General features: G+C 41.8%; 1 protein-coding gene across 7 annotated transcripts in view; it reads right to left on the reverse strand.

Annotated features, from left to right (window-relative positions):
* Positions 1-25,319, reverse strand: part of erg (ETS transcription factor ERG) — a 256,741-nt gene that overhangs the window by 15,385 nt on the left and 216,037 nt on the right. For 6 of the 7 annotated variants that reach the window (XM_048603141.1, XM_048603139.1, XM_048603140.1 and 3 more), the window contains 3 exons: positions 19,059-19,210; positions 14,503-14,706; positions 2,018-2,098 (listed from right to left, as the gene is read on the reverse strand). In XM_048603141.1, the coding sequence (XP_048459098.1) occupies positions 2,018-2,098; positions 14,503-14,706; positions 19,059-19,210 (437 nt within the window). The remainder of the gene's footprint in view (positions 1-2,017; positions 2,099-14,502; positions 14,707-19,058; positions 19,211-25,319) is intronic. The other variant, XM_048603143.1, reaches the window with a different exon arrangement.

Below are 25,319 nucleotides of genomic sequence, written 5' to 3' on the forward strand. Positions count from 1 at the left end.
AGCCGCAGTTCTTTTTTCTGAAGAATGGTCGTTGGACTAGGAGATCTGAGGCTGCATCATTCAATTCAGGAGAACAGGGGTAGGAACCTGAAGAGGCAGAACATGGGCAGAGGGGAGAATTAAGAAGAAGTTTTAAAGTTGTCCAGATCAGTTTCTGGTGCAACTTTTGTCTTTTCCATTCAACATAAAGGTACAAGCCACAACAGGCAATTTCTGCAGTTTGCTTTTAACAGTTTGAATGTTGCCAAAGAAACAATATCAAAGAGCAAGGGCCATACAGTATGAAGAGATGACTGATGGAAAAGCTGAGAAAGGGGACGATAATTAAACTGGAATAAATAATTTTGTTCAAAGGAAAGAGGTGAAGATCTGTTGTGATAATTTTCAACAGGTCACATTGAATCTGAAGCAAATGAACAGGTCACACTGGTGTCAGCACAAACCTCCTCCTAATCGCATCCTCCCACCTCCGCACACCCCATTCTATTCTCCCTCAAGTGTGTATCAAACCTCCCCTTAAGAGTATCTGTTTCAGCCATTCCATTTGACAGCAAATTCTTCCACTTAAACAAGTCCATCAAAGAATAGTTATTTAATTTGTCATTGATGTTTATCACATTTATTCCCCCAATATTCTGATCTCACAAACAAACGGAAACAGTTTTGCTCCATCTGCCCTAAGGAACATCTTTATACTTTAAAGATCTTTATTTGGTTTTATTTTAATCTCCTTGTTTTGCATAAAAGCCATAACCTGCTCAATCCTTCCTAATCATTGTATCGTCTGAATTCCACTAACGTTTTGCCTTTTCTGTCACATAGACACTAGAACTGCACATAGTACTCCAAGCTTAGTTTAACCAAGGTTCTTTATAAAAGTAATGCCACCTCCTAACTTTCGTATTCTATTATTATAGAAATTAACCCATAACTTCGGTTGCAGTCTTAATGTCTTTGAGTTGTTACATTTAGTGGTTGACATTTCTGTTATGGCTGTTCCATACATTTAGTCATGTTCATTTTTCTCCAAGTTCCACATTTTGTTAATGATGCTATGAATATTGCCATACAGGGATTATGCAGAGTGGTGCTAATTTTCTACTGTAATAAAAGATTAGTGGAAAAGCTGTCTTTTACAGGTCTCAGGAGTGGAAGGAGTAGAGTTTTGTGGAGGTATAATCCCTAACTTCCGTGAAAGTTTGCAGCAAGAGCATGTAAGAAAGAATCTCAATGAATATCCAGAGCCAGCCACCTCTCTTTGTGAGCAGCCCAAAAAACTGATTAGGTCACAAGGAGTCATTTTGGTCACCACTGTTAGCACTTGGAAGCAGCGAAATTCTGCAGACACCTTCAAATGGATTATTTCATTGCATGATGCTGCACTCCAGATTCAACTTTCGGAGTTTGCGAGAACACGTTGAACGCGATGGACAGATGTTTGGGATGTGTGTTTTACCCACAGCATTGATACCAGAAATATCACATAATCCCAATGACTTAAACGCACTCTTTTGTTAAATCCCTTCTGTGGCGCACTTGAAAAAGGAAATGCAAAAGCCCCATTCCTCAATCATTGCCAAGACTTTATGTGAACAGCTAATTGGTGATGCACAAGAGGAATTTGACCACCTCTGATCTCAGCAACACTGCTCTTCACCTTCACCATTCACCACCAACCCCCAGCCCCACCCTTTCCTCCTAGCTTCTGTGTTCCCTTGACTTTCACAATAAAAGCCCAAAGTTAGAAAATTGTTCGTGCAGGGAATTTTCAGGGGTCATATGCATATCCCAAGCATCATTGCAACATTTTTGTGGCAATGAACCAGAAAGGATTTGGCTGTGTCTTTAGTATCTTGTATATTTGGGCAGTGCTAACTATTGTTTTATAAATGAATATATATTTCATTATTATAAGTTACTGTGAACACTGTGGTGTAGGGAAATGAGGGGAACGGTGGTGGGATGACAACTGGCAGGGTAAAGATCTGCACATGACAGCTCAGCTTTAATATATTACCTGTGTTTCTGGCGTGCATCAGACGTGGTGAGTTTTGCAAGGCTTTATCGACATCATCTGAAGTCAAATGAGGAAGTGGTGCTGCAAAATAGGAAATGATTTGATTCAACAGTCACCAAAACATTAAAAAGTGACAGTTACAAAGGAAGATCCTTGTGCCAACGATTAAAAAAGAAAGTTCTGATCTATGGAAGAATTGGCTCAACAGTTACTCTGTGATACCAATGGTGGCACTCATGCCTCTGTGACAGAAGGCTGCAAGTTCAAGTCCCTCTCTATGACTTGAGAACAGAAAAATCAAAGCTAACATTTCAGTGCAATACTGAGGGAGTGCTGCACTGTAAGAGGTGCTGCCATTATGGTGAGAATTTAAATCAGAGCCCTGTCAATCATCTCAGGTAGGCAGTAAAAATCCTAAGATGCCATTTTGGATTTGAGTAAGGTTGTTATTTCTGTTCAATACTTCTCACTCACTCAAGATTGCAAAAGCAAATTATCTTGTCATGGTCACGTTGCTATTTGTGGGAATTTGTGTGCAAATTGGCTGCTGAATTTCCTGGATTACAATGTTTCGAAATTACTTTATTGGTTGTAAAGTGCTTCAGGACGTCCTGCGATCACAGAAGTTGCGATGGAAATGCAAATTTCTCTTTTATGTTTCTCTGAAGCAATGATGTTCAATTTGTTGTCACTGCTGAATCAACGATGCCTTTTGCAAAGTCTTAGTTCTACATGGTCAAGAATTGCTGATTAGCCCTTGGTGAGGATTTAAAAGTAATTCACCTCTTTTTAAATAGTGCAGCCTAACTGAAGGGCCCAGGTCTTTCCAGTAGAAACCACCAGGACTGAGAATAATCAAATAAGTACCAAATGTAAACCAGAGGAAATAATTAGGCAGCACCAAGGCTTGAGGCTCTATCTTATGCTTTCTTTGGGCAAGTGCGTGTGTGTTGAGGTTTTTGGAGGAATTTTCTCCATAAGACCTATCCGGTTTTCTCACCCTATCTCACCAAACTCATCTATTGGCTACCTACCCCGTCCCTACAGCATGCCTCACATCCGATTCCTGCCATATTTTAGCATGCGCCATTCCTGGAACAACTCATTCACTGCTGTGAATTAAGCAACATCTTATGCACCCATACCATCTTTAAAATGCAATGGAGCAGCCGGATAAACACTGTCAGTTCGGAGCCACCGTACACAGTTCCTGACATTTGCCTTGGACATGGAAGACAGGGGGAGGTCGGAGCCCCATTGTGCAGGCAGGAACCTGAACTTCCTACTGAGAGGGTACCGCAGATGCAGGACTTCCTTATCCTGCAGGACAAGTTAATAAAATCATGAGGGGCATGGATAGGGTGAATAGTCAAGGCCTTTTCCCCAGGGTAGGTAAGTCCAAAACGAGAGGGCAGAGTGAGAGGGTTAAGATTTAAAAGGGACCTAAGGGGCAACTATTTCAGGTGCGTGTATGGAATAAGATGCAAGAGGAAGTGGTGGAGGCTGGTACAATTACAACATATAAAAGGCACCTGGATGGGTACATGAACGGGAAGGGTTTAAAGGGATATGGGTCAAATGCCGGCAAATGGGACTAGATCTATTTAGGATATCTGGTCGGTATGGACGAGTTGGACTGAAGGGTCTGTTTCTGTGCTGTATATCTTATGACTCTATGACCAACAGAGGAGGCTACAACACAAGTCACAACTCTGCTACTGGGGTAGCATGCTGGAAATGAAGCTCCATTATTCCCAGTAATCACAAAAATTAAAAACTTTATCAAAGAACATAAGGTTCCCAAAATATCTAACAAATATACCCAAGTTAACAGAAAACACAGACCAGATTTCTGTATTTAACAAAAACTGCTATTTATTACAAAAAAATTCTAAACACAGATAAACTATGAACTGTTGACATATAACTCTACTTGTTAAACTCCAAGGCCCTTCCAAACTGTATCCATCACCCAGCTACCAGACTGTTTTACACAGAGAGACAAAAAGACATTGCTGTTATGGGTAAATATGGAAAGATACGGGGGACACAGTTCAATGGCTCCAATCCACACGGTTCACTGAGATGATTCTTTTGATTGTCAGGGCTATTTTTTTTTTCCAATGACTTTTTTTCCCCAGGCTCTTTTTACATTTTTGCAGGATTCTCAGTTACTGGTTAAAGGCTACAGCTCACAGCTACTAGTGAGGGAAAATAAACTCGCTGCCTTAAGCTTCAAGTACTTTACCACAGAGAAAGACTCAACATCTACCTTTTTCAGCGGTCTGAAGGCTTTTGCTGATATTGTGCACAACCACAAGCTGTACAGCTACCCAGGAACCAATCAGAGAGTTGTTGTCCACTCCACAAACAAATCAGCAACCTGTTTCCAGTCAAATCTCACTTTGTCCACACAGTCCAGTGCCCACCCACCTACAAACAGCCTTCCCCACTGTTTAAACAAACTAGCTGCATTAACACGACTTAAAACAAGTTTCAGTGAAGTAAAAGGTAAGTTACTTTTAAAAGCTCCTTCCACAAGCTGTAGTTTTCAAATAGTCCATTTGCTATTTCAGCTCCAAATCAGAAATACAGAATAATAAAACATTTGGATTTGGCTTTACAAAAAAAGCCTACTGGATTCAAAGATACTGCGGTATTGTCCCTACCTTTGAAGCAGGAGGTCTGGGTTCACCTCCCGCCTGCTCCAGAGATTTATAGTAATATCTCTGAGCTAAAGAACATAATTAGAAAATATCAAACCACTGGTTCTTCTCCATCAGGGATTGACTTATGGACAGCAAAGGCATCCAGAAGGGAAGGTGGAAAGTGATGTTATGCAAAAGCTTAGATTTACAATAAACCTTTGTAACGCTCAAAGATAGATAGATAACGAAATAAAGATACAGTCTTTACACACTAGGCCATATAAAGCTGGGCCAAGGTTGCTCCCTGAATTAAAGCCAGTCTCAGCTGTTTGGAGGAATGCCCAGAATTGTAGGAAGAAGGTCAATCCCTTTCTCCATTCAGCCAACAAAGATGTCCCATCTTCTCTCTGATACCTCACACCCACTCTCTCTTTGGCACTGTACCTACTTCCCAGCAAAGCTCATGTTCTATCACTCTCACTTTCTCCTGCAACATCTTCCCTCACTCGCTCTCACCCATCCTAACTCCCGACACCTTGAACTCTGCATATTCCCTGTGCTGTCCACTCCATCCCTTGGAACACGTCCCCACCTGCACCAAAAGTAACAGCTGTGCCTCCCACTTACATCGTCCATAACACCAATCTCTCCATCTCTCATTCCAGGATGACAAGACCTCACAACACGGCAGAAAGATTCAAGACGGGTGGTGGGTTGCCTGACATTTCAAGTGGGGACCATCCCAACCATGACCATTCTGAGTGGCTGGCTGACTGTGTCCAAGCCTCTAGATAGGTATCATTGGCTGCCTTTAACTTACTGGACAGGGACCCTCTGCTATCTTCCTTGACATGACTGAGGCCTGCAGACAATCATGGGAAGTTTCCTGCATTTGTGTCTATGCTAGACAGCAAAGCAAGACAACAGTAAAATGAGCCTAGTGTCTCTGGCAGAGGGGGTAAAGCACAAAATGGCAAAGCAATGCAATGCAAGGCCGCATTACTGTGAGTACCCTGGTAGAGTCAAAGTGAGTGAGTCCTATGACTCCAAGAAAAGAGCCTGGAGCTGCTGCGGAGTCCAGCCCCAGACTTGGGCACATGTCCAAGAATGCACAGTATCCTTGCTGTAGGATTAGAATGATAGTTGCCAGCGTAGCCTGAGATAGAATCGTAGAAACTAGGAGGAGAAATGGGCCATTCAGCCCTTTGAGCCAAGATGCGACATTGAAGGTCAGCCTTGTAAGTAGATTGGAGATATGCCATGAGGGTTCTTAGAGGCTGGTGTTTATCAGATGCCAATGTAAGTGGAAGTAATTTGTAAGTGGCTGGGTGACCAAGGAGCGCACCCTGAAATGTTGGTGCTTGATGTCCAACATGGAGGTCCTTCAGAGCAAGAGGACTGTTGAATTCTCCCAATACCTATTCTGATTTCCATGTCATGTTTTCTCAACGTTTAACTTGGTTAGTGTGGTCAGTAAGATAGAAAGCCAAATATTAATGAGAGGTGTTGGGCTGTTAACAAGGTGAATAAGAAGCGATAATCCTTTTAACTGACAATTTGCCACTGCTTTAAAAGAAAATCGGTATCCTGCTTTTCGACAGTATAAAAGATTGAGCAAGGCCTCAGTTGATATATGCCTCACAAGACTTCACATCTGATTCCATCATTATATTCAACATAGTCTACATCACAATGAGATTTTTAGGTTTTAAAGAGATGCATGGGACTTATAGGTGATGCAGGAAGGTTTGTATTAGAACATAGAACATAGAACAGTACAGCGCAGTACAGGCCCTTCAGCCCACGATGTTGTGCTGAACTTTTACCCTAAACCTAAGGTCTATCTAACCTCCACCCCTACGTTATACTATCATCCATATGCCTATCTAATAGCCGCTTAAATGCCCCTAATGAGGTCAACTCCACTACCGTCTCTGGCAATGCATTCCATGACCCTACCACTCTCTGAGTAAAGAACCTACCTCTGATGTCTCCCCTGTATCTACCTCCACTTGCTTTAAAACTATGCCCCTTCGTAATAGCTACCTCCACCCTAGGAAAATGTCTCTGGCTATCCACTCTATCTATACCTCTGATCATTTTGTACACCTCTAACAAGTCACCTCTCATCCTTCATCATTCTAAAGAGAAAAGCCCTAGCTCTCTCAACCTTTCCTCATAAGACCTTCCTTCCATTCCAGGCAACATCCTGGTAAATCTCCTCTGCACCTTTTCCAACGCTTCCACATCTTTCTTGTAATGAGGCAACCAGAACTGGACACAATACTCCACATGTGGCTGAACCAGGCTTTTGTATAGCTGGAGCATAACTTGACAGCTCTTGAACTCAATCCCTCTATTAATGAAAGCTAACACACCATACACCTTCTTAATAACTCTATCCACCTGGGTGGCAGCTTTCAGGGAACTGTGGACATGAACCCCAAGATCCCTCTGCTCCTCCACACTGCCAAGAATCTTTCCATTAACCCTGTATTCTGCTTTCAAGTTTGTCCTTCCAAGATGAATCACCTCACACTTTTCAGGGTTAAACTCCATCTGCCACTTCTCAGCCCAGCTCTGCATCCTATCAATCTCCCTTTGTAACCTAGAACAGCCCTCCGCACAACTCGACCCACCTTCATATCGTCTGCAAACTTACTAATCCACCCTTCCACTCCTTCATCCAAATCACTTACAAAAATCACAAATAGAAGAGGACTCAGAACTGATCCTTGTGGTACACCACTCATAACTGAGTATTGAATTGAATGATTTATTGTCACTTGTATGTAACAAATAAATACAATGTAAAGCGTAAAACATTGTCACAATCTGACGCCATTTTGAGTTACAGAAGATATTAAGATATAACTAAAAACAGAATTTTTTCTCCCTTCTTGTGCTCATCTTGGCATCGAGGGGAGGGATATCCAGAATGGCCTCTGTGCCTGCCAACATCCCCGTATCACTGTCCATTCCAGGAGTCTTGCTCTGGCACCACCTACACCATCACTGCTCTGTTGCCAGGAGCACCACACCTACCACATGACCGCTGATGCAACCGCTGCTCCCACTGATCCACCAGGAGTACCAGTTCGGGCCTACCTCAGCTGACAGATGCCAACTGCAGAGGCCGCCCTGCCATCACCACCATCTTAATAACTGGCACTGCCGCCACCGCTTCACCTCCTGCACGGGGCCACCAACACTGAAGTCGCCACGGTCTGGCACCATCTCTTGCTGCTAGGCCCATACTCGCGAACATCACAAGCTTTCCAAGTGTTCACTGTCCTCCGCACTGGGCTCACTGTCCCTGAGGTGTCGACACTTGCTGCCGCTGCTGCACACGCTCAGGAGGACGAAGATGCCGAAAAGGCCTCCAACGAGGAAAAAAAAAAGAAAAGAAGAAAGAGAACAATAGGAATAAAACAGCAAAAGCCAAAAGTAAACAAAGAAAAGAAGCAAAGAAAGTTTGTAGGTAGAAACAGGGAAGTTTGTACGTAGATGCAGGGAGGTTTGTAGATGCACAGAGGTATGTAGGCAGGGAGGTTTGCAGGGTGGTAGGATTCCCTAGTTTCGATGTGATGACAAAGGATGAGTTGAAAATAATATCAGGTGATGAACTGAACTTTTATTTCAAGAGGAGCAGGGCGAATGTGAAGAGCCTTAGGGAATTTAATAGATTCGATACCCATTAAAAGCAAGCGAGTAACAGAATTTCTTGCCTAAATTGTTGCATATAAGTTGGAGGAAACCATAGTTAGACCTCAAGGTGACCTGGCTAGTCTGCACTTTCAATCTCATGTCGAGTTGTGATCAACATGACACAGGAAATCACAAGTCCTGGAGGTCATAGAGAAAAGACCAATAGTATCAATCAATATTATCAGAGAATGGAATCTGAAGAAAACAGGAGAAACATGGTTCTTTCAGCCTTCAAACAAATTGAGAATGAAAGTAACATTTCAGAAGTAAAGGGGTGAAAGGTTCAAATTGGATAAAGGTTAATTAATACACACAGCAGAAAGTTTTACATTTAATCAGACTGTAACATGTGGTGAAAGGTGATGGAGGCAAAATCTCTGAATCATCCATGAACAGTTGGAAGCAGTGATGAACAGATCCTCTCTAACTGGATAGGATCAAGTAAATTAATCATCATCTTGTAGTACCAAGGATTGGCACTACCTTTCAAATAATTTCCTCACCTATGATATTGCTGCCATTTCCACAGCTTTGCTTACTCTTGTACAGCCCCACTGAGAAGCACAAAGTTGTCCCAAATTGGACTTCAAGCTTCATTTTGATAAGTTGAGTGATCCACCAATCCCTATCAAGAAGCAGATCCCCATCACAAAGATTACAAATCTAATATGGATCCAGGGTAACTTCCGTCATGGGCCAGAGCCCTCAACCCTCAATGTCTAAAAGCACTCACTGTCAAATTTAACCAATGCACTGCTTACTGTTTAATGGCAGAAGCATGGACACAAAGCAAAATAATTTCCTGTCATCAATGAAACACAGTGGATGGTCACCACTCAAAAGATCAGTAAAATTACATTTTTAGGATCCTCAGGAGGAACAGGACAGCTCCTTCCAAATCCACAAGGTCAGTGCTGTGAAGCAAATTCCCCTCCAAAGCCCCACACTCTCTTCCCTCCAATGAACACTGTCTTGATATCCGACATGACGGACATGGCTAGTAAGTAAAGCATAAATAATCTATTTAAAATGGGTGGCGTACCCTGTCAAGGCATGAAAAGAGTTGCTGGCACCATCAACATATTGCAATGAGGCCCAAAACCCAAACACTGGAAAGGCCTGAGCATTCTGATTTGTCTGTCTGCATAACGCACCCGAAAACAGATCATAAGCAACAGCTGTCAATTTTTAACAGATAAGCAGATTACAATAGGTACATAATTACACTTAGTTGATGTAAACCATATTTGACATTAAAAAAGTCAATTACTTAAGTCAACAATTAATGTTTGTAGCTTTCTGACAAGTCTTTTTACATCTTGTCTCTTAACCTTTTATAATAAAAACAGAAAGTGCAGTTTTCTTAATGGGAGATGGTGGCATTCTCCCAGTGCCTTGAGTGACATTGTTACTATGTCACCCTGACACTGCAATTTGTCAATGCTATCACATCCAGTTTCCAGTTTGAACTGGATTTTGGAATTCCAACATCAGTGCTTATGGGGTTCGGTTGACTTTATCTCAAAAATCAGAAGTCTAAAGCATGATTAAGGATAACCGTCAGCACAAGAATTAATGTTGCACCCTTCCTTTCAGCCATTTATTTATTTTCGCTCCATATCACTTCCAACCTTTGACATTGCATAATATGCATTATTGCAAGAAGGAGTTTTCTTCATATCAGTTTCTGAGTATTTCACTATTCATACAAGCCAATTAAAATGCAAGGGAGCATAATTGACTGAGAGCTTGCTTCTGAATGTGTGTACGACATGGAAAAACCAAACCATTAGCAGCCAATGTAATTAATTAATTCCATGATGTTTTGTGGCAATTTAAGCATTATTAGGAGCTGAGACCTAAAGAAACTCATCAACACAGAAGCTGTTTTTCTGACATATAAAGCCACCAAAAGGACAGATAGGAATTGCAAGCCATCTATGAGGCAGAAGTCATCCACTTGACCTTTTGGTAAAAGTCAAAGTGCAGTTCTTAAACCCGAAAACCGACATCGGGCCCTTTGCATTTGGGTTCCCAACTCCGAACTACCACACTGTTTCATCCTAAGGCAGCTAATGCCAACATCAGCTGCATTCAGGAAAACCAGGCCTACATAGAACAGATGGTTCTTAAAAGCATTGCCGGTTAAGCCAAATCCAACAAAGTTAGGCTTTAAAACTTGCAAATTGAAATAACTCCACAGAGGCCAGTATTCTGTCACCAAGTCACCCTTTATTTATGTGTGGAGAGTCCTTGACACTGATCCAGCTCCCTCAGAGCCAGCTCTCAGAGTGCACAGGATGTTTGACATTCCTGTTTATATCTGCCAGCCAGGGCTCCCTGACTGGACCAGACTAACAGCGCCAATCAGGGAACTCTTATTCCGCGAAGTCCACCGTCTGACGTCGTTACAATCACTAAACTAACCTGATTGTTCAGCTTACAGAAGTAGGAGAAGGCCGCACCTAAAGAATGTAGGCAATGTTTGTCATTAATCCCCATGCCACTTACCTCAATTACCCCCATCCCCACTCCTATCTGAGCTCACCACTGTTTCCCTTAGCAGTCACCACTACTGCTATCAGCCTCCCCATCTCACAATCCAGTCACTCCTCCCTTCCCAATTGTCACTCTTATTGGATGCACCCTTCCTCCTTTACCAGAATCTTGTTCCATTAGAATTTCTAGACTTGTGTGTGTCGCTACTAATAAAGGACAGAGGTCAGATCCTGATATGGATGGTAATATATTCAATATGTCAGTAATTATAAATGTTCTAAGAGACAAGCCTTGCTGTCTATTGCAGAATTTTTGTTGTGTTAAATTCTATCTACAATAATTATTTTCTCCCTTACATTTTCAGCCAAGCTATTTCCTGCCCTTGTGTGTTGCTTTGAAACTCTGTAGAATGGATAAAAATGGGAACTCAAACCAACAGGTTTTGGAAACTAAATACACTCCTTGGTTTGTAATATATAAACACGTGAAAAATGGCAGTTAGGAAAAGATCTTCTGTTCAATTCAATTTGTCCCACACTGCAGCAGAGACTTGTCATTTTTGACTTTTCATGGGATTTTCATGGGATGTGAAAATCACTGGCAAGGCCAGTAGTTGTTGTCCATCCCAAAACACCATTGTTATATCACAAGACATGGCACTCTCCATTGTATCCCCAACCATGTGACCTCCTGGGACAGAGAAACAGATGACAATGGAAATCAGTTCGAAAAACAGGATCCAAGAAAGAAAAAATTCCTCTCTATGATTGAGAAGGTTAGGGAGACATACCGACTAGGAAAACCCTTGCTTGGTCTGTCATCAGTACTTCTATTTTATACTTATTACCATGTTATAGAGGTGGTTGTTGCATTTTATCCTGAACTGGGAAGGGAAAAAGAAGATTCACCATAAACACCAAAGACACTGCTTTCATGTGGGCTTCAAGTAGAGTCAGGGAGTGGTTCGATTGTCAAGATAATATTAGAACTTGACACGAATGGAGTGGTTGAGGCAACTGATATCAACATTTTTTAAGGGGAACTTGGTTAAGGGAGAGCTGAATAGAAGATCACACTGATCAGTTTAAATATTGTGTGGTGTGAGGAAATATATGAGGAGCATAAACACCAGCATGGACCTGTTGGCTGAATGACCCTTTTTTTGTGCTTAAACCCTATGTAATTCTCATGTTCCACTCTCTGACTTCTCCCTCATGCTGAATAGCCTGCAACTTCTTACACTCTAGCCTTAAGGGTGTCCTCTTGGCCAAGATACAGAAGAACAGCAAAGAAACATGGGACTGTATTCTCCAGCAGAAGAATGGAGAAGGAAGAAGGGAGCTTTGTTATTCAGCAAGAACTATTAGAGGGAGTGATATTTTGTGCAAAGACCATAGAATCTTATTGCAAAGTGTGACAATGCTGTAGCTTTAAGAGGCGTGTTTTATCTTGGTTTCATTTAGAGAGAGACTGGGGGACAGGTGTTGAGTAGTCTATGAGAAGATAAATACCTTGTGAAACCTTGTGTGTTTTTCTTAAAGTTGGAACAATAGAAGCAGCCTGAATGGGTGGGCTCAAGCTCCAATAGAACCAGGACTTTGTTTTTTATCTTTTGCTTTCAACAGATGTTTTTGGGGTCTTGAAGAAACAAAAGCTATTTTTTCCTTCTCTCAGTTACAGCCAAAGGCAGGGGGTTCTCTGCTTGTTACAGGTGTTGCTCGTGAGACAATCTGTGTGCTGAATTTGCCTTTTGCCAAGGGTGTGTTTATGAGATGTTACTATATTGGAAAAGTTAATTAGTAGTGTTCCAACAGAGTTAAGTTATTCCAATTCCTTCTTTCTTTTGTTGTATTTTAACTATGGTGGATAAATAAAGTGTGTTTTGCTTTAAATCCGCTAGTTTGACCAATCAAATTCCATCTGGAACTCAACACCTTTACCTTTAAAACAAGAAAAGGTTATGGTCCAGATTATCTTCTGAATAGTTTGAGGGGGTTTGCCCTGGTCCATAACTTGTATCTTAAAGTCCACATTACAACTCGTTTGAGCTTTAACTTTTCAATTGTTTATCAAAGCAACTGAAACAAAGGCCAAAACAGAAGTTGCTGGAAAAGATCTGCAGCTCTGGCAGCATCTGTGAAGAAAAATCAGAGTTAACGTTTCAGGTCCGGTGACCCTTCCTGAGATCCAGACCAGACCTGAAGCGTTAACTCTGATTTTTCTTCACAGATGCTACCAGACCTGCAGATCTTTTCCAGGAACTTCAGTTTGTGTTCCTGATTTACAGCATCCACAGTTCTTCTGGGTTTTATGGAACAAAGGCCCGATATCTGCAGTGATGGTGACCTACTCTGTCACAGCATAAGTTATGAAAATCCCTGAAAATCAAAAGCACATCCTTCCCCATTTACAATTTTCACTGAGGTGAGTTTGGACAGCCTAGATTTCACACATGTGTGATTTCCACGTACTTTAAATGGTGTTAACACTCTTTAAAAAGGTGTCCTTCAGGGAACAAGAGGTCAGGTCCCTTTGTTTGGGGGATAGTTCTCAGGTACCATTTTGAACTGTTAAAAATTATATGTGAATGTGCCTAAAAGGTTCCACTGGACCTATAAAAGCTGTCAAAAATGTCAAAGAACTTTGAAACCAAATATTTGTTTTCATGAGAAGTAAGTTGAAAGAATCTTAATGTATTGAATTTTTAAGCAATTGGAGTTTTGTCTTATTCAGTGATACCATCAATAGACACATAACAATGGCTCCTTAGGATTTACCAAGATGGACATGAGGTTAATAAGCATGGAGGGAGGAGGGCACAGGGTAGTTGATGGGGTGAGAGCATGGCTTGAGTGCTCACTAAATTGAGGAGCTTTAAAGAATCAGCATGGTGAGTAAGGGGACACAGGTTAGCAGAGGGTGTATAAGGGGTCATGAGGAAAAAAAAAGAGGTTCATAGGATGGCAAAGGGACTATCACCACCCATGGGGCCATGTGGGCAATCATAGGATGGCATGAGGGTATGAGTTAGCATGCAATGACACAGATGGGGCATGAGCAATGTGAAGGGGTAAAGGTTTGAGATGGGTGCGAGTGGATGCGATGATTACTTTTAAACTGTATTACAGTGTTGCTGCTGAGAGGTGTGCCTTGTGCCCATAACTGAAGCCAGCATCCTCCTTTCTCATTTCAGAGTTGTCCAGCATGATTCCAAGAGAGCCCTACCATCTGAGAATGAAAATCAATCTCCAGGCCAGTTTCTCCTGAGTCAAGATTGGGGTGAGGGGCGGAGCGGCTGTTCCTGAAAAGTTCCCGTCTCAATGCTTCCTCCCTGGGAGTGAAAGTTGGGGCCAAGGGCCAAAAATGCACAGTGCACAAACATCCACAGAAATATTGGATTAGGACTTTGTCACTGCAGTTTGTTACAATTGAGTGACTTGCTCCACCATTTCAGAAGGCACTTAAGAGGCAATTATATTACAATGCTGCTATAGTCATATCTGGTTTAGACCATTTAAGGAGCAAATTTCCAATAATAAACCAAATTTTTTTGTTTATGGCAGTTGGTAGTTTCTGAACAATTACCATGAGTGTTAATAGCATTTTATTCCAGACTGAATCCATACTTACTCTCTCTGAGGTAGTGAAGGTGTGACAGGAGGATGTCAGCATTGTAGCTTGGGGTGAGACGCTGAAAATCTTCTTTGGTCATTTTGCATAGCTCCTTCCCATCAATATTCTGAAAGAGTGACACGTCGACATCGATCAAGCTGTATTCCTTCACTGCCCACTCCAGCCACTGCCTGACGTGATCCGTGGACCATAGTGTAGGATCTATATATACGTATGTACATGTGGAAGGGAATTGGGGTGTATCAGAGAAAAACAAATACATATGTTAATAAGATTAACTCAGAGGCACTGTGCAAGCTTGACTTGGCTCTCACCATGTTATACCTGACCTTAGTGCTTCATGCTGACACTAAATACTTGAGTTAAAATTGTTCCATTCTCAGCATTGGCATGCCTCAACTTAGTGAATTTTTTAATTTCAAAATATACTTTATTCATAAAAAGAATCTTTGTGTATATAGATTGACACAAATGCAGTTCAGTAGCATATCAAGGAAACAAACATTGGAGGTTGATTCTATCCAAGCAAACCAAAGATGTCTCATGGAATTCCTACAGTGTGGAAACAGGCCTTTCGGCCCAATAAATCCACACTGACCCTCAGAGCATCCCACCCAGACCCATTCCCCTATAACCCACCTAATTCACACACCCCTGAACACTACAGGCAATTTAGCATGGCCAATCCACCTAGCCTGCACATCTTTGGACTGTGGGAGGAAACCGGAGCACCTGGAGGAAACCTACACAGACACAGGGAGGATGTGCAAACTCCACATAGACAGTTGCCTAAGGGTAGAATCGAAACCAGGCCCCTGGTGCTGTGAGGCAGCAGTGCTAACCACTGAACCACCAGCCGCCCTATGATTCTATGATTCTATGTCTCTTATTGAACCAAAATATATTTGTATGCATTTGTGGCACCAGGAGGTTCTGATAACTGAACAGACCCCCATTTAACTTCAGCAGAAAGACCTTAGACTGTGGTCTTTCCCCACTGTGCCTTGGCGGCAGCTGCCCCAAGCTTCAGTGTGTCCCTCCGCACATAGTCCTGTGTCTCAGAATGTGCCAGTCTGCAACACTCGGTTGAGGCCAACTCCTTGCTCTGGAAGACTAACAGGTTTCAGGCAGACCAAAAAGAGTCTTTCACTGAGTTGATGATCCTGCAGGTGCAGTTGATGTTTGTCTCGGTGTGTGTCCCGGGGAACAAACCGTAGAGCACAGAGTCCTGCATCATGGAACTGCTCAGGATGACAAAAACCACCGCATCATTCTTCAGACTTACTCTGCAAAGGCACATTCCAGAAGGAGATGTGTGACAGTCTCTACCCAACCCCCCCCCCCCACCCCACAGCTGCCTTGAGGGCAGTGTGCAGTGGCACAGGGAGTCCAGGCATAAAAGAAGGATCTCACACGTAGTGCCCTTTTCACCACCAACCAAGCCATGTCACAAACATGGAAGAAAGTCAATATCATAGTTTGACACAAGTTCAGCCTCAGTTGGAGTGCAGTGTCCAGTTCTGACTGTCACACTTTAGAAAAAATGTGAACACCTTGGAAAGAGTGGAGAAATGATTTACAAGCATTATCTCAGGGCTAAGGATTTCAGTTATGAAGATGGAGTAGATAAGTTAGGACAGTTTTCCTTAGGTTGAGAAGAGATCTGATTGAAGTATTCAAGATCATGAGAGATCTGGACAGGTTAAACAAGGAGAACACTGAAAAGACCAAGAATGAGAGGGCATAGCTCAAGTAATTTGTATCAAGTGGATGGTGCCTACACTCAAGGTACTTGACACCATCCAGGCAAAGCAGTCCAATTGATTGGCATCACATCCACAAACATTTGCTCCCTCCACCTCCAATGCTCAGTAGCAGCAGTGTATACCATCTACAAGATGCACTGCAGAAATTCACCAAGGCTTCTTAGACAGTATCTTTCCAAACCCATAACCATTACAATCTAGAAGAACAATGGCAACAGATATATGGGAACACCATCACCTGCAAGTTCTCCTCCAAGCTACTCACCATTCTGACTTGGAAATATGTCACCATTCCTTCAGTATCTTTTGGTCAAAATCCTAGAACTCCCACCAAATGGCATTGTGGGTCTACCTAGCACATAGACTGCAGTGATTCAAGGAGGCAGCTCACCACCACCTTCTCAAAAAAGGAAATAGCCCATCCAGCAACACCCACAGCCCATGAGAGAATTTTTAAAAAAAGAAGTAAAAATTATTTGAGGAGTAAAGGTTTCACAGAGTGGGTCGTTAGGGTTTGGATACATTGCATGAAAGTATGGTGGAGGCAGGTTCAATCGAGGCATGCAAAAGAAAATTAGATTATTATCTGAAAAGGAAAAATGTGCAGGTTTGCAGGAAGAAGGCAGGAAAAATGGTACTCAGTGAGCTGTTCATCATTCCTGTAGTAATAGTTGTGCAGTAATAGTTCTGGGTTTGTGTGATTAGAGAAATGGTGAATGGTGTGGCCATTGAATAAGTTGGAACCTAGTTCCTAAACTAAAGATTAAGAAGCTTCAGATTCGCACGGAGCACCGGAAGAGAAGAGGAAGGTCATCTCTCCTCTCCTTTCCCTTCTTCCACAGATGAGTACCATTCTACCCAGGATTTAAGCACTTAAGAAAGACTGTAATGTTTGAACTTTCAGTTTTTTTTTATTTTCTACATAAAAGTAAGAAGGTGACACTTTAAACTTGTTCTTAAGATTCTGTACCTAGGTACTAGGCGCATACTTAAGATGTCACCTTGTGTGGCAACATCATATCCTTTTCACCGTACTCCTGTTCTTCAGTACTTGAGTATATGTGGCAATAAAATCAAAATCAAATCAAATCAAATTTACAGTAGTGCTTGAAAAAGCAGCCTCCTACAACGCGTGCTTCCCCTTCCCGCTCCCCCCTACCTGCCTCACTACCCTTCTTTTCCAACAAATTCAAGCAGAGATTCATGTAGAGATTAGAATTTGCCTGACCTAGTTCAGAGTCAGCTTCGTAGGGTTTCTGTCATCCAAGTCGGGGAAAAAATGTGATCAGACACAGTGAAATCTATGATGCCATTCACATAATATCCCAACAACCTTTACTAAAACTCATTGCAAATGCAACAACAGACAGGGGATGGAGAATCTTTAAACATTTTTAAGGCAGCAGTAAAAAGATTCTTGATTACCAAGGGGATGAAAGATTTTCGGAGATATGCATGAAAGTCTAGTGTGGAGGTACTGGAGTTGGACTGGGGTGGACAAGGTCAGAAGTCACACGACACCAGGTTATAGACCAACAGGCTTATTTGAAATCACAAGCTTTCGGAGTCTTAGAGGAATCTTGACTTCTGTTTTGATACAAGTTTAATCACGATGATAACTTAGACAAATTTCACCCCAATTACAGTGACTTGGAAATTGGCGTGAATTGGAGCAATTATCTCAAGCTTGTTGCGCCAACGATGACACAGGGAAGTTGTCCATGATGCACAACAGTTTAAGCACAAGTGCCAGATTTCTGCTCCCGTTAAAATAGAAAATGATTGCTTCTTCCTCTTCCTTACCAACAGTACATGTTTAAGAAACTATTAAAATTATTTGGCATTTATCTGGAGCTATAAACTGATGTAAGTCAGCTTTTGAAACCAGCATTTATACTTCAAATAGGCCCTGTGTATTTGTTTCCATCTCTAAGCCTCCTTTGATCCTCAGTCACACCTCCAAACAGAGACACATTTCTACCTTTAATATTCATAAGTTTTAGGAGCAGAATTAGGCCATTTAAAAATGGGCTGGGAATGCCAAACAACAAAAAAAGGAAATACATCAGCATACATCCCTCCAAATAATCAGAGAAACTTACTATAAGAGAACAGATTGATGGCAAACATGATCCCATTTAGTTTGCATCCTTGCTTGTAGATCATAGATCATAGAATCCCTACAGTGTGGGAACATGCCCTTCAGCCCAACAAGTCCACACTGAACCTCAAAGCATTCCACCTAGACCCACCCCACTATAACCCACCTAATCTACACATCCCTGAACACTATGGGCAATTTAGCATGGCCAATCCACCTCGCATGTACATCTTTGGACTGTGGGAGGGACCCGGAGCACCTGGAGGAAACCCACGCAGACACAGGGAGAATGTGCAAACTCCACACAGATAGTCACCCGAGGGTGGAATCAACCCTGGCGCTGTGAGGCAGCAGTGCTAACCACTGAGCCACCGTGCTGCCCCAACTGTTCATATTTAAGAAACTATTAAAATGATTTGACATTTATCTGGAGCTATAAACTGATGAGAGTCAGCCTTTGAAACCAGCATTTACACTTGACATAGGCCCTGTGTATTAGTGTCCATCTCTAAGCCTCCCTTGCTCCTCAGCCACACCTCCAAACACAGACATGTTACTGTTTGATTCAATCCCTCTCTACCCTTCCCTGCGTATCTGACAATTTCTAGTTTTGCGTGTTTTTCCAAGGTGGTCTGTTCTGCAATTTAACAGCGACAAGCGAAAAGAATATCCTTTCAAACAATTACCTGCCGGCACAATCACTCTCCGCTCGTTAGTCGTCATGTTGGGAGGTGGCACATGCTTCTCCTCCATGTAGCTGCTGTAGCTCATTGGAACACTGTCGGATCCACTGACCATCTTCCCTGCTTTCGCTATGCTGCAGTGTTCTGGTGAATTTCTGTGCAAGTAAAAAGGTTGTATGAAAAAGAAACCAATGGAATATTTACAAGCCAAATGCAGGTGTTGTGCGGCTGGGGCACCTGGGGGTGGCTGTGAGAGAGAAGGAGCTTGGCGTTGCACAAAAACATATAGCCCTTCATAATCTCTCTCTCTTACATGCACACACACAAACGCACACACACAGACAAACACACACACTTCAATGTTAAATAGAGTGAATGTTTTATTATGTGGTATGCACTTCACATCCCTTTAAAACAACAGATGCATTGCATAAACTTCTGTGCAGGGGGTTCTTTTGGCGGAACAAAATGTTAGTGATTTGGGGTCTGCAAGGGGCACTAAACAATTTAATGAGGCTACTTTTAGCAAAGGCAACATGCGATGTAGTGATCAAGTTTTGCTCAGTGAAACAGGGATTCGGTGAATGGAATGAATAGGCTCCCTACCCAAGTGTCAATTTGAAACACACTTTCAAAGCATGGCAGTTATCAGTCACTGCAACATCCTTTTATCCTGTTTATGGCAAAGTTCCAATTTTAAACCCTTACTGTGAGAACAGGGGCATGAGAGAGGTTTACACAGCAGCAGCATGGTGCACACCTTGCCCATTTGCTCCTGCCTTGCACATTTGAGTGGTGCTTGGGATCCTGAGTCCAGAGTAGGTGAGAGTATCATTAACATGCCACAATAGGGGTCTAATGATGTCCAATTAGCTCTCACTATGATTTTTTTAGGCCATGATGAGTGACTGGAACTTGGTCACGCCTCTGCTGAATGAGAAGGAGCAGCAGGCACAGACTAGAGTTAAGAATCAATGAAGTTTATTGTTTTTTTTGAGGATTCTCTATTGACCAAGTGGAACAGAAGTGTTTCTTCCAACCCCACAAGGAAAGTTTGGGCCTCTTTTGCCCCAGATGTGCTCCCTCTGACTATGATTGCACCCAGAGACCACTTCTCTTCCACCTGATCACACATCATTCACCAGGCCAATTGGAGCTGTTACCTTGGGTATCTATCAGTAGTCTCCCGTCACACTTTCCTTCTTCCCATTGATCAACTCCGCATCATTCCTGGTAGGTTCAGGTGGGAGTTGAGTTCTGTACTTTGGTAACAACATTTGGGTGTTAAAATGACCTGGAATAACTTAGCACTTTGTCCCACTAACTCCACACTGGTCACTCTCCCCAGTAGCTCAACAACTTTCAGAGTTTTCTTCCAATTCTGTTCAACTCTTGCTCTGGTCAAGTTCTCTGGGAAATTGTATGTTCCTCACCTTCCTTGACAAACCGAATTGCTATTATTCATGCAAGTGCCTAACAATAGAACTTGTTACGGGCCAGACCAGATCCCTTCAACATATTTTAAGAAGGTAGCCTAGACCATTACTTTTTCTTATTTTACAGGCAAATGTAAAGTGTCTGTTCCAGATGCGATGGGACTGGTTACACTACTTGATGTTAAGCAGAACACAATTTACTTAAATACTGTAGTTAAAATATACCCAAAGAAAGAGGAATTTTGAATAAATTACTTTATTGGAAACGTAACAGAATAATAGATACAGTTACTGTTACTAATTAACTGTTCCAAAATAGTAACATCCCACATACACATCCGTTGGCAAAAAAGGAAAATTCAGACAGATTCTCACATGCAGTTCTCCATTCCAGGAGGAAAGTACATGAAGAGAAAATGCAGAGTGAATAGCAATGAGGAGGCATTCACTGAAGCTTTTAACTCTGTTGACACCCCAATAGCTTCTGATGCTATTGAAAAACTAAAACCCAGAAATCCTAATCTGAGAGAGCTGGCCACACCCATTCAGACTGTTAAAAAAAACCCAAGACCTCCCAAACTGCTTACTCAAGTGGGTTTAACTGGCTTGCTGTACGCCTCTCATTCAATCTCTCTCTTAAAAGAAACCAGTACAAAATAACCTCTTAAAACTACAACATCGTTACAGACTTCAAATTCACTGCTTCAAAATCATCAAATTCATTGCATAAAAACATTACGGTAGTACAACCATTATTTCATAATTATGGTCTTGTCAGAAGCAAATTTTAATATGCTGTTTTTAATGAAACCATCAGGTGTTTTATAAACAATTCACCAGCCTGGGAGATGGGAAAGAGCAGAAATTCATGGCTATGGTGCGTCCTGCAATCCTGGAGCTCTGAGACTCCAAAGACCTGTTTATCTCAGTCTTAAATAGTAATGTTGAATGTTGAATGTTGAACTTGTAACTTTATTTCCTTTTTCCTACTTTGTACTTAAGATTTTGTACCTTTTTACCTGAGATGGTGCCGGGATTGGCACTTTTCACTGTATTCTGGTATCCCCTGTACTTCAGTACATGTGATAATAAACATAATTCTAATTTTCAATGACGAAACATCCACAAAGCTCTGGGATGAAGAATTCCAAAGATTTGTAATGTTTTGGTTGAAAAATTTGCCCCTCAACCCAGCACAGCATTCAGCAAATCTGAGCTGAGGTATATTGTCAGGTTCCATGAATCTGATGCTTTGGCTCATACCACAATGTATAAAAACAAATCTCTAGAATACATCTGTTGCATGGGCTTTCAGGGGGTCTTTTTCATTTTTGCAGAAGTGGGATGAGCACCATTAATGTAGGTCTCCCAGTTGCCAAATGCCATTGACTTCAATGGTGATGGAATACGGTAGAGCTGTAAAATGGCCTGCTCCTTAATATTGCTCATATTGCACTATCTGCCACAGTTAAGATTAGTCCAATGAATGAGTATAATTTTTATAGAAGCCCTAAGATTACTGGCCAGAAAGTGGAATATTGGTAACCATTCTATACGCGATAGACACTGCGGACAGCTTTTCAAGTAGAGTCAAAGAAAATTTTGTGCCTGCACTTCTCATTAACCCCATGTAAAATGTGCAAGTAATGCTACATTCAAAATGCACAGTAGTGGTAAAACAAGATATTTTGGGTGCAAATAAAATGCTGCTTTCTTCCAGTCGGTGAAGTTACTTGGTTGCTATGATTGAGGTTGCCAAAGCCAACTGGGTTAAACGCCCTCAATGGTTGGAAGCATCAGTTGTCCTGAAGGGCTAGCCAAGTGTGAGTGTCTGCGGTTTATATTGTCACCAGCAATTTGAATCTGTTCTGTATGAAAAGAGTAATATTTCAACGTTTATATAAGAAAGATCATTGAGAAGCAGCTTGTTGGAATTATGCTGTGCATGCGCAGGGTGGCCAACCCTTCAAGTCTGTCCTAAAATCTCCAGGAATTAATGAATAATTGCCCTGGAATTGATGGCAGCAAGCAGGAGAAAAATCATAGAGGGTTAATAATGTGCTTGACTTTTATTTTATTTAATGAATTAATCATAGTGATATTCAAAAAATGACTGAAGGAGGAAAAAGACTGTTCGATTGGGTGGGGCAATTGGAGGTAGGTGGTCATACGTTGACACATCCAAGGTTGTGTCCAAGCAGACACAGGCAGCAGGCCAGTGCTTACAGCAATGATTGAAGTTAGACAAACACAGATTTGGATGTACTCACACAAGAAACACAAACATTTAGCATGCAGGTTACAGCAAGCAAATTGGGAGGCAAATGGCATGTCAGTATTTATTGCAGTGGATTTGGAGAACAAGAATTAAGAAATGTTGCTACAATTGTGCAGACCCTAGTGAGACTAGACCTGGAGCACTGTGTGCAGTTTTGGTCTCCATACTTAAAGACAAAAGTCCTTGAAATGGGGGAAATACTTTGAAAGTTCACCAGATTGGTTGCTGGGGTACGATGATTGTCCTTTGGCGATAGACTGAGTAACTTGGGCTTATGCTGTCTGTAAATTAGAAGGGTGAGATGTAATCTTATAAATTCATATGAGAATCTGCTTAGGGTTCGACAAGACAGATACTGAGGGGTTGTTTCCCTGGCTGGGGAATCCAGAACACAGGAACACAGTCTCAAGATACAGGGTTTATCATTTAGGGCTGAGGTGAGGAGTAATTTTTACACAGTCGTGAATCTTTGGAATTCTCTATCACAGAGGTTTGTGGATGTTCTATCATTGAAATCTTTAAGGCTCAGATAGATAGGTTTCTGGTCTCTCAATGAAATCAAGGGATTTTGAGAATGGTCGCAAAAGTGAAGTTGAAGTCCAAGATCAGTCATGATCATATTGACTGGTAGAGAAGGTCCAACAGGCCCAAATGGTTTACTCCTACTTCTATGTCTTATTGTTTTATGAGAAACGGGGTGGTGGTAGTAATATCACCAGACGAGTAAATCCAAAGCCTCAAGCTAATGTGTGGGGACATGGGTTCAAATCCTACCATGGCAGATAGAGAAATTTGAATTCAATTAAAAACAAAACCAGCCCAACAGCAACCATATACAAGGGGAGGCAATGGCCTAGCGGCATTATCACTGGACTGTTAATCCAGAGACCCAGGGAATGTTCTGGGGACCGGCCTTTGAATCACACCATGGCAGATTGTGGATTTTGAATTCAATAAAAATCTGGAATTAAGAGTCTAATGATGACCATGAATTTATTGTCAATTGTTGGAAAAACCCATCTGGTTCACCAATGCCCTTTAGGGAAGGAAACTGCCATCCTTAACTGGTCTGGCCTATATGTGACTCCAGACCTACTGCAACGTGGTTGACTCTTAACTGCCCTCTGGGATGGGCAATAAATGCTGGACTGGCCAGCAATGTCCATTATAAAAATGATACAATCAGTGTCAATTGTCAAAGGAAGAACCCATCTGGTTCACTAATATCCTTTCTGGAAGAAAGTCTGCCATCTGGCCTTAATATGATGCCAGACCCAAAGCAATATGGTTTACTCTTAATCACCATCTAGGCTGAAGAACAAATGCTGGCCTAGCCAGTGACACCCACATCCCATGAACAAATAGAAAGTAAAAAGTGAAGGACACTGGAGATTTCAGTTTCATATTTTATATGACTTTAGACTGCTAGCAAAAGTGATTTGGAAATGGTTTCCAACCGTATGCATATCCTGAAAAATGCACAGTTCTGTGGAAATTGAGTAAATGCAACAACCCATGTGCACAATGCAGACAGAAATCAAACCTAAATGAATTTCTTCTCATTAAAGCAGGGAGCAATAGTCAGCAATCCTACTATCCTCAAGGTTGATTCCGATCAGCGACTTTTCCCTGTAACTTTGAAACAGAGTCGTTTGTATCAGTTTGCTTTGACTGAGCATTGATTGAAATCGAAGCCATTCTCACAAGCCTTAAATATTGGGTATAACTGATTCTCCTTCATTCACTTGACAATATGCAGTAGAGGTGAGTTGGTATTCTTTCCTGAATCTAAAATTGGAGGAGGATGGGGTGAGACAGGCCTCAGTTCTGATGTTTGTTTTGTTACTGCTGAAACCACATAAAATAACACTTCAACATAACGCTATCATATTCGAAGTGGAAAGAATTGCCTTCTAGTTAAAATAAATACAGATTTCTGGTTCTTCGGTATGGAGTTTAGACATTTCCCTACAGCCCATTTATAAACAAGACTATCTGGTTCAAAACTTGAGCCAACAGCAGGCATAGTGCGGAATGGTGTTGCAGAATTCCCAGAGGAGTGAGTAGCTAAAATGTACATGCTTGTTGTTGTGTGCCAAGGGAGATCTATGCCTGCAGACAGCCCATTAACAACTCACTGAGAAGAATCTGATTTGTTTCCATGTGAATGAAAGTGACCGCAGTCAGTTTCTGACCTGATTCATGATGGATCTGACATCGTTGACTTTGGCCTAGGATGCGTGATGCTTCCCAGTTGAGAAGGAGGGAAACGCTGGTGCTGAGAAGTTCAGTTAAATTAAAAAAAGACTTATTCATTGATTTTTCATGCCATAGTTTTGTGAAGCAGCAATCCAAAACTTGAAAAGCTAAAACCTATTTACTTATCTTAAAATTGCCATTAGTGCATGCTAAGTCCAAACAAGGACAGAAGTCAGTGTTTGAGATTTGGGGAGAGGTTATCAGTTTCAGGGAGATTGTACTAAGGCATGTAATTTCAATGATCATGTGACTCTCAGCTGGCCCCATTGGTCCTTTTCCATTTCCTGACAT

This window comes from Rhincodon typus, chromosome 11 (genome assembly GCF_021869965.1).
Source record: "Rhincodon typus isolate 14 chromosome 11, sRhiTyp1.1, whole genome shotgun sequence".
Taxonomy (NCBI): Eukaryota; Metazoa; Chordata; class Chondrichthyes; order Orectolobiformes; family Rhincodontidae; genus Rhincodon; species Rhincodon typus.